Source organism: Anolis carolinensis, unplaced genomic scaffold (genome assembly GCF_035594765.1).
Source record: "Anolis carolinensis isolate JA03-04 unplaced genomic scaffold, rAnoCar3.1.pri scaffold_18, whole genome shotgun sequence".
Lineage (NCBI taxonomy): Eukaryota > Metazoa > Chordata > Lepidosauria > Squamata > Dactyloidae > Anolis > Anolis carolinensis.
The window spans coordinates 5,029,247-5,039,552 of NW_026943828.1; the positions used below are offsets into that span (position 1 = coordinate 5,029,247).

The 10,306-nt window shown below is 41.7% G+C and overlaps 1 protein-coding gene and 1 long non-coding RNA gene across 2 annotated transcripts in view; one reads left to right on the plus strand and one right to left on the minus strand.

Annotated features, from left to right (window-relative positions):
- Positions 1-5,200, minus strand: part of LOC134294697 (uncharacterized) — an 80,446-nt gene extending 75,246 nt beyond the window's left edge. Inside the window, exon 1 of the long non-coding RNA XR_010001427.1 lies at positions 3,910-5,200. This is a non-coding gene — a long non-coding RNA (uncharacterized LOC134294697). The remainder of the gene's footprint in view (positions 1-3,909) is intronic.
- A 252-nt stretch (positions 5,201-5,452) lies between these two features.
- Positions 5,453-9,281, plus strand: LOC134294678 (oocyte zinc finger protein XlCOF6-like). Its single transcript, XM_062966268.1, has one exon. The coding sequence runs from the start codon at positions 8,054-8,056 to the stop codon at positions 9,161-9,163; it is 1,110 nt and encodes a 369-aa protein (XP_062822338.1). The 5' UTR covers positions 5,453-8,053; the 3' UTR covers positions 9,164-9,281.
- Positions 9,282-10,306: the final 1,025 nt, after the last annotated feature.

Genomic DNA, 10,306 nt, shown 5'->3' on the forward strand with positions numbered 1-10,306 from the left:
TATTTCAGAACCACTGGCAATTATCTTCGAGAGTTCTTGGAGAACAGGAGAAGTCCCAGCAGATTGGAGGAGGGCGAATGTGGTCCCTATCTTCAAGAAGGGAAAAAAGAACGACCCAAACAATTACCGTCCGGTCAGCCTCACATCAATACCAGGCAAAATTCTGGAAAAGATCATTAAGGAATCAACACGGATTTACCAAAAACAAGTCATGCCAGACTAATCTGATCTCTTTTTTTGACAGAGTTACGAGTTGGGTCGATACAGGGAATACTGTGGATGTAGCGTACCTGGATTTCAGTAAGGCCTTCGACAAAGTCCCCCACGACCTTCTGGCAAACAAACTAGTAAAATGTGGGCTAGACAAAACTACGGTTAGGTGGATCTGTAATTGGCTAAGCGAACGAACCCAAAGGGTGCTCACCAATGCGTCGTCTTCATCATGGAAAGAAGTGACAAGTGGAGTGCCGCAGGGCTCCGTCCTGGGCCCGGTTCTGTTCAACATCTTTATTAACGACTTAGACGAAGGGTTAGAAGGCACGATCATCAAGTTTGCAGATGACACAAAACTGGGAGGGATAGCTAACACTCCAGAAGAAAGGAGCAGAATTCAAAACGATCTTGACAGACTAGAGAGATGGGCCGAAACTAACAAAATGAAGTTCAACAGGGACAAATGCAAGATACTTCACTTCGGTAGAAAAAATGGAAATCAAAGATACAGAATGGGGGACGATGCCTGGCTTGACAGCAGTGTGTGCGAAAAAGACCTTGGAGTCCTTGTGGGGAGGAAGATGAACATGAGCCAACAATGTGATGCGGCAGCTAAAAAAGCCAATGGGATTCTGTCCTGCATCAATAGGGGAATAGCGTCTAGGTCCAGGGAAGTTATGCTCCCCCTTATTCTATTCTGCCTTGGTCAGACCACACCTGGAATACTGTGTCCAATTTTGGGCACCACAGTTGAAGGGAGATGTTGACAAGCTGGAAAGCGTCCAGAGGAGGGCGACTAAAATGATTAAGGGTCTGGAGAACAAGCCCTATGAGGAGCGGCTTAAAGAGCTGGGCATGTTTAGCCTGCAGAAGAGAAGGCTGAGAGGAGACATGATAGCCATGTACAAATACGTGAAGGGAAGTCCTAGGGAGGAGGGAGGGAGCTTGTTTTCTGCTGCCCTGCAGACTAGGACACGGAACAATGGCTTCAAACTACAGGAAAGGAGATTCCACCTGAACATCAGGAAGAACTTCCTCACTGTGAGAAGGGCTGTTCGACAGTGGAACTCTCTCCCCGGGGCCGTGGTGGAGGCTCCTTCCTTGGAGGCTTTTAAGCAGAGGCTGGATGGCCATCTGTCGGGGGTGCTTTGAATGCGATTTCCTGCTTCTTAGCAGGGGGTTGGACTAGATGGCCCATGTGGTCTCTTCCAACTCTACTATTCTATGATTCTATGATTCTATGATCTAGATGGCCTTTGAGGGTCCCTTTCCTTACCTATGGTTTTATGAGATTGTCTAGATGGCCTTTGGCGGCCCCTTTCCTTACCAATGGTCTTATGAAACCATCTAGATGGTCTTTGAGGGCCCCTTTCCTTACCGGTGGTCTTCTGATGGCCTGATGAGATCATCTAGATGGCCTTTGAGGGTCCCTTTCCTTACCGATGGTCTTATGAGATTGTCTAGATGGCCTTTGGCGGCCCCTTTCCTTACCAATGGTCTTATGAAACCATCTAGATGGTCTTTGAGGGCCCCTTTCCTTACCGGTGGTCTTCTGATGGCCTGATGAGATCATCTAGATGGCCTTTGAGGGTCCCTTTCCTTACCTATGGTTTTATGAGATTGTCTAGATGGCCTTTGGCGGCCCCTTTCCTTACCAATGGTCTTATGAAACCATCTAGATGGTCTTTGAGAGCCCCTTTCCTTACCGGTGGTCTTCTGATGGCCTGATGAGATCATCTAGATGGCCTTTGAGGGTCCCTTTCCTTACCTATGGTTTTATGAGATTGTCTAGATGGCCTTTGGCGGCCCCTTTCCTTACCAATGGTCTTATGAAACCATCTAGATGGTCTTTGAGGGCCCCTTTCCTTACCGGTGGTCTTCTGATGGCCTGATGAGATCATCTAGATGGCCTTCGAGGGTCCCTTTCCTTACCTATGGTTTTATGAGATTGTCTAGATGGCCTTTGGAGGTCTCTTTGCTTACCTATGGTCTTATGAGATCATCTAGATGGTCTTTGGAGGTCTCTTTGCTTACCTATGGTCTTATGAGATCATCTAGATGGTCTTTGGAGGTCTCTTTGCTTACCTATGGTCTTATGAGATCATCTAGATGGTCTTTGGAGGTCTCTTTGCTTACCTATGGTCTTATGAGATCATCTAGATGGTCTTTGGAGGTCTCTTTGCTTACCTATGGTCTTATGAGATCATCTAGATGGTCTTTGGAGGTCTCTTTGCTTACCTATGGTCTTATGAGATCATCTAGATGGTCTTTGGAGGTCTCTTTGCTTACCTATGGTCTTATGAGATCATCTAGATGGTCTTTGGAGGTCTCTTTGCTTACCTATGGTCTTATGAGATCATCTAGATGGTCTTTGGAGGTCTCTTTGCTTACCTATGATCTTATGAGATCGTCTAGATCAGGGGTCCCCAAACCAAGGCCCATGGGCCAGATGCGGCCCTCCAAGGTCATTGACCTGGCCTCTGTCCTAAACTTTAGACTTCGGGTTGACCTAAGTCTGAAATGACTTGAAGGCACACAAAAAGAATCCTAATTTTGGACTATTTCATCATAGTCTGGCCCCCCCAACAGTCTGAGGGACGGTGAATTGGCCCTCCACTTAAAAGGTTTGGGGACCCCTGCTCTAGAGGCTTTTCCCCCTCCAGTTGCCATTCCAGAGAAAAACCTTAGAGATAGGTCTTAGAATTGGTCTGGGTTCTTTGACCTGGCAAATTCAAACAGGCAACATAAATCACGTACTTACCTTACAGCTTATGTATTTACCTCAAAGATAGCAAAGCTTATAGTTCACCTTGTACTTACCACCATAGCTTTGTGTACTTACCATCATACATAGTACTTACCATACAGTCATTATAGATAGTACTAGCTGTGCCCAGCCACGCGTTGCTGTGGCGAAATCTGGTGGTATGGGAAATAAAGTATTGAGGAATTGGTGGTAGTTAAGGTCAAGGGTCCCCTGGGCTGAGTGGGTTGCTAAGGGACCAAGTGAACAGAGCTTAGCATTCTAACTGGCAGCAATTGGATAAAACAATTATTCCTCTCCCTCTAATTAGGACTTTATTTATTTATCTTTTTATTGTATCAACCTAGAGGCATGTATGAGGGGTTGTGCTGTCAATTTTCAAGGTTGTGGGGTGTTTACTTTTGTTGTTTTGTCCGCTGCCGTGATGCCATCACTCTTTTATATATATAGACTAGCTGTGCCCGGCCACGCGTTGCTGTGGCAAAGTGGTGGTGGTATTGGTTAAAAATTGTTGTGTAATTTTTATTTGACGTTATTTGCAAATTTTTTTATTAATTTTATTGTAAGTTATATTTTTATTTATTATATTTTATTATTTTCTTGTATTACTTTTAGTTATTTTCTGTTATTATAGTATTTTATTGTATTAATTTTTTAGTGTTTTTAATTATTTTTTAGTGTTTTTATTATTTTTTATTGGGTTGCTAGGAGACCAAGTTGGAGGAGCTTAGCCTTCTAACTGGCAGCAATTGGATAAAAGCAATTACTCCTCTCCCTCTAATTAGGACTTTATTTTTCTTTTCTTTTTGTTGTATCAACCTAGAGGCGTGGATGATGGGTTGTGTTGTCAAATTTCGAGGTTGGGGGGCCTGTAGTTTTGTTGTTTTGTGGGTCGCCGTGATGCCATCACTCTTTTATATATATAGATTTACCTCATAGCCTCATACTTACCATTACAGATAGAGTTCATCATAGCCATGTACTTACCTTACAGTTTACCTCATAGCCTTGTACTTACCTTATAGTCACATCATAGCTTTAGGTATTTACCTCAAAGATAGCAAAGCTTATAGTTCACCTTGTACTTACCTTATGTACTTACCTTATGTACTTACCTTATAGCTTATCACCTTATGGTTTACCTCAGAGTTATTATAGATAGTTCACTATAGCTGGTATTTACCACTAAAGTCATTATAGATCGTGCTTATCATAGCCTTGTACTTACCCTATAGTACCTACCTTTCCTCATAGCTTGTGTGTTAATCCTTTATAGTCTCTATAGCTTTCATTCTCAATCAGTATACCGTGTTTCCCCGAAAATAAGACAGTGTCTTATATTAATTTTTGCTCCCAAAGATGCACTAGGTCTTATTTTCAGGGGATGTCTTATTTTTCCATGAAGAAGAATTCACATTTATTGTTGAACAAAAAATGAACATTTATTATATACTGTACAGTAGTTGTCATCACAAACCAGCATAACCAGACAAACTGTGAATCCTATCAAGAATTTCTTGTTACTAATATTTCCATGTACAACACTTTATAGTATGTACATTTACCGATCCTGCATGCTCTGGTGTTCTGTTTGGCAGGCATGCTTCCAAACAAAAACTTTGCTAGGTCTTACTTTCGGGGGAGGCCTTATATTTAGCAATTCAGCAAAACCTCTACTAGGTCTTATTTTCTGGGGATGTCTTATTTTAGGGGAAACAGGGTAGTTTTATTTCTGTATAATTTCAGTGATTTTACTTCATATTATTTCTAATACATGAAAAGGACTGTTTCCTGTTTTCAATAAACATATTTTTGGTTATCTTTAATCAGCTTCTAGAGTATTTACTTTGGGGTTTGAGGTATAATTATAAGGTAAACCGAAGCCGCTTGGGTAGCCAGACCTGGAGATAGCCATTTTCCCCCAGCGGGCCTTCACCCCCAGACTGCGAACCTGTGTCTTCAGGGGGAGTGTGACCCCGTCCAACACAGGCTGTAACCCTATTCCCTGTTCGGCCTTGCGACTGACCAGGAGGACCTCTGTCTTGTCTGGATTCAATTTCAATTTGTTGGCCCTCATCCAGTCCGACACAGCGGCCAGACACCGGTTCAGGACCTGGACAGCCTCCTGAGTGACAGGTGGGAAGGAGTGACAGAGCTGGACATCATCTGCGTACAGATGACACCGCACCCTGAAACTCCGGATGAATATATTTGAATATATGTTATTCATCATTACTTTATTTTATTATTTATTATTATTATTATTGTTGTTTTACTATGTTATTTTTACTATATTATTGTATTATTATACTACTTTTTAAAATTTATATCTATATATATAAAAGAGTGATGGCATCATGGCAACGGACAAAACAACAAAAGTAAACACCCCACAACCTCGAAACTTGCCAGCACAACCCCTCATCCACGCCTCTAGGTTGATACAACAAAAAGAAAAGAAATATAAAGTCCTAATTAGAGGGAGAGGAATAATTGTTTTTATCCAATTGCTGCCAGTTAGAAGGCTAAGCTCCTCCAACTTGGTCTCCTAGCAACCCAATAAAAAATAATAAAAACACTAAAAAATAATTAAAAACACTAAAAAATTAATACAATAAAATACTATAATAACAGAAAATAACTAAAAGTAATACAAGAAAATAATAAAATATAATAAATAAAAATATAACTTACAATAAAATTAATAAAAAAAATTGCAAATAACGTCAAATAAAAATTACACAACAATTTTTAACCAATACCACCACCACTTTGCCACAGCAACGCGTGGCCGGGCACAGCTAGTCTATATATATAAAAGAGTGATGGCATCACGGCAGCGGACAAAACAACAAAAGTAAACACCCCCCAACCTCGAAATTTGACAACACAACCCCTCATCCATGCGTCTAGGTTGATACAACAAAAAGAAAAGAAAAATAAAGTCCTAATTAGAGGGAGAGGAATAATTGTTTTTATCCAATTGCTGCCAGTTAGAAGGCTAAGCTCTGTTCACTTGGTCTCCTAGCAACCCACTCAGCCCAGGGGACCCTTGACCTTAACTACCACCAATTCCTCAATACTTTATTTCCCATACCACCATACTTCGCCACAGCAACGCGTGGCTGGGCACAGCTAGTTATTTTATAATTTATTTTCTGTTATTTTACTACACTATATTATTTTCATTATATTCATTATATTCGATACCATTAGAAACCTTCTTTTGTATCTGCCTTAACCATGTGAGGGTGCCAGAGTTTGGGGAGATAGAATACCATCTCATCATGGGCTCTGCAGAGGGAATGCATGAATGCCTGAATGGAACTTAGTTCAGCATGGACTCAATTTGTGAACGTGGTTGTGAATGAGCCAGTTGGGAAGGCAGGTCCTTCTTAGTTTGGAAGATGCATTTGGGAAATGTGGCCGGAGTGACCCTTTGAGATGCTGAGGAAGCAGAGTTGGGGGTCCCTGTGGCAGGGGAGATAAGGACACAATCCATAAAGAAATCCTTGTTCCTTTGCGCATTTAGCACAATGCTGGTCATTCACGGAAACCCAGGATCCAGAACAGGGCTCCTCAAACTTTTAAAGCAGAGGGCCGGTCCACAATCCTTCAGACTGTTGAGGGCCGAATTATCATTTGGAAAAAGAAAAAAAAAATGAACAAATTCCTATGCACACTGCACATGTCTTATTTGTAGTGCAAAAACAACAACAACAAGAACAATGAAAGAACAATACAATATTTAAAAATGAAAACAATTGTAACCAGCATAACCCTATCAGGATTTCAATGGGAAGTGTGGACCTGCTTCTGGCCAATGAGATAGTCAAGTTAATTAGGATTGTTGTTGTTGTTGTGTGCCTTAAGTCATTTCAGACTTTGGGTGAGCCTAAGTCTAAAATTATTTATTTATTCATTTACTACATTTATTTATTACATTTATATCCTGCCCTTCTCACCCTGAAGGGGACTCAGACCAGCTGTATGTACATAGAATATATTATATTATTAGCATAGCACAATATTAGCATTATATATTACTATATTGAACTATACCACTATACTGTAATATTATATGTAATATATAACATATAATTAATATTATTATATGGCATTATTAATATTATATTGTATAACATTATAACATTATAATATTATTATCAATATTATATGTATATACAATATATTATATTATTAAAATGATATTAAAATGTTATTTTATAAAACTGAGGGCGGGGGCCAGGTAAATGACCTTGGAGGGCCGCATCCGGCCCCCGGGCCTTAGTTTGGGGACCCCTGATCCAGAATATGTTACACCCTTGAATGCTGGACGGAGTTCTGCCTGCCTGCCTGCCTTCTGTTCCTTTAACCACGTTTGGGTCTGACCCAGTGAAATGGGTGTGGCCCTTCAATATGGGAAAAGGGTTCAGTTCCCTCCTTCCATGATTCCTTCCTTCTCTTATCCTGTCCTTCTGTGTTTCCTCCCTTCCTTCCATCTTTCCTTTCTTCTTTCCTTTTTCGCTTTGTTTGCCTTGAGCCAGAGGTATGCGGCTTCATGTCTAACCTTTGGCTTCTTCTTTCTTGACCAGGACGTGAGAGTTCTCTGGAGCCACCCCTGCCGTGATGGGAAATGAACCAGCTTCTAGTCGATATTAAGGCATTTGGAAACCAAAGTGCAGTAAGGAAACCAGTCCTCTAGGAAAAAGGATTCCTCTCAAGGGGCTGTTCTTGCTGAATTCCTACATTCACTTTGGATTATAGAGTAGAACCATAGAGTCGGAAGAGACTGCATGAGGCACCCAGTCCAGGCCTCTGCCGTGCAGGAAAAGCGCAAAGTACCCTGGACAGATGAGCATCTGGCCTCTGTTTAAAGGATTCCAGAGGAGCCTCCACTACACTTTGAGGCAGAGAGTTCCACTGCTGAACAACTCTTACAGTCAGGAAGTTCTTCTTAATGTTCAGATGGAATCTACTTTCCTGTAATTTGAACCCAGTGCTGTGAGTAATCAGAAAGGGAAAAACAAGAATCAAGTGTCCTTATTGGAATTAAATGTACATAGCACTGTTGACATGGAGGAGAAAGCATATAAATGTATCGAATGTGGAAAGAGCTTTAGTCAGCATGGAAAGCTGAAGAGACATCAAAGGACTCACACTGGGGAGAAACCCTATAACTGCCTGGAGTGTGGACAGAGCTTCACTCAGAAGGGAAGCTTACATAGACATCAAAGGACTCACACTGGGGAGAAACCCTATAAATGCCTGGAGTGTGGACAGAGCTTTGCTCATAGTTCAGGTCTACGTTCACATCAAAGGACTCACACTGGGGAGAAACCTTATAACTGCCTGGAGTGTGGACAGAGCTTTGCTCATAGTTCAGGTCTACGTTCACATCAAAGGACTCACACTGGGGAGAAACCTTATAACTGCCTGGAGTGTGGACAAAGCTTCACTCATAGTTCAGGCCTACGTAGACATCAAAGGACTCACACTGGGGAGAAACCCTATAACTGCCTGGAATGTGGACAGAGCTTTGCTAATAGTTCAGGACTACGTTCACATCAAAGGACTCACACTGGGGAGAAACCCTATAACTGCCTGGAGTGTGGACAGAGCTTTGCTGATAGTACAGGACTACGTTCACATCAAAGGACCCACACTGGGGAGAAGCCCTATAAATGCCTGGAGTGTGGACAGAGCTTCTCTCATAATTCACATCTACATAGACATCAAAGGACCCACACTGGGGAGAAACCCTATAACTGCCTGGAGTGTGGACAGAGCTTCACTCAGAGTTCAGTACTACGTTCACATCAAAGGACCCACACTGGAGAGAAACCCTATAACTGCCTGGAGTGTGGACAGAGCTTCACTCAGAGTTCAGGACTACGTTCACATCAAAGGACCCACACTGGAGAGAAACCCTATAACTGCCTGGAGTGTGGACAGAGCTATACTCGTAGTTCAGGACTACGTTCACATCAAAGGACCCACACTGGAGAGAAACCCTATAACTGCCTGGAGTGTGGACAGAGCTATACTCGTAGTTCAGGATTACGTTCACATCAAAGGACCCACACTGGAGAGAAACCCTATAAATGCCTGGAGTGTGGACAGAGCTTTACTCGAAGTTCAGGACTACGTTCCCATCAAAGGACTCACGCTGGGAAGAAACCATAGAAATGCATGGAGTGTGGACAGAGCTTTTCATGGAATAGACATCAATTTGAGTTTAGCATATTCTAATAATTGTATATTTATTTCCTTTCTTAGTTTAATAAAATTATTAGTATCTAAATCTTCTAATTCTCTATAACATTTATTCCCAGATCCTTAATTGTCTTTAATTTTAATTATCCCCTCCTGTATTATTTTTAAAATCTCTTCTTAGTGATAATTAAATAACTACACTTCTGACTTGTTCCAGTTAATTTGCAAAACTTTTAATTTTCCCAAATTCTTCTAGGTAATTTTCATTTTTTCTCCATTGTTGTATTGGGTTTTCCACTGATAAATAGGTATCTTCTGCAAATAAATTAATTTTATTTGTTTTAATACTCTTAGTTCCATAACTAATGTATCTGTTTCCTGGATCTTTATTTTCCAATATTTCTCAATATATTCCTCTATTTTACTTTTGGAGTTTTCTTTTGCCAAGTATAGTCCTTGATATGATCTTGGAAAAGTTAATATTTTGTCTTCCATCCTTGTATGATTCTTACCTTCCTTGTCTTTAATGGATGTTATTATTTTTTTCCTTTCTAATGTGTGCTGCCTTGGCTAATAATTTGGAGTTTCTATTACTGTATTCAAAGTATTCTTGTTGTGAATGCGCCTTCAGAGACTGTGAATGATAGTGGTGGGATCAGGAGAGGAAGGGAAAACCCTCACGAGGAGGACTCATTGGAGGATTTGTTTAGGAAAAGGGTCAGGGAGACTGATGGGGAGTCTTCTGAGCAGGATTTATGTGGGGATCCTGAGGTGGAAATGGATGCTGGGGAACAGGTGTTAACGGAGGAATTGGGCACGGACTGGGCACGGGCACCGGAGATGCTTTGGGACGAATCGGGGCCCATGGATACTGCTGATGCTGGGGAAGCTTGGGTGTCTTCAGAAGCAGATCCCACTTGGTCTGCTTGGAGGAGTGAGAGGGAGTCCACAGGTGTGGATAGAGTTGGGCACGGGCAGGATGATTGGGACTCTGATGAGGAATTAGGAACGCCTGACCCAAGGGCATTGGCTGTGTGGAGTTCTGATTCAGATTAAGAAGTTGAGACACCTGCTCTTTGGGCGTGAATAGTTTGGACGCCCAGGGAGACCTGG

Coding starts and splice junctions, on each gene's coding strand:
- LOC134294678 (XM_062966268.1), top strand. CDS start 8,054: ATGGAGGAGAAAGCATATAAATGTATCGAATGTGGAAAGAGCTTTAGT.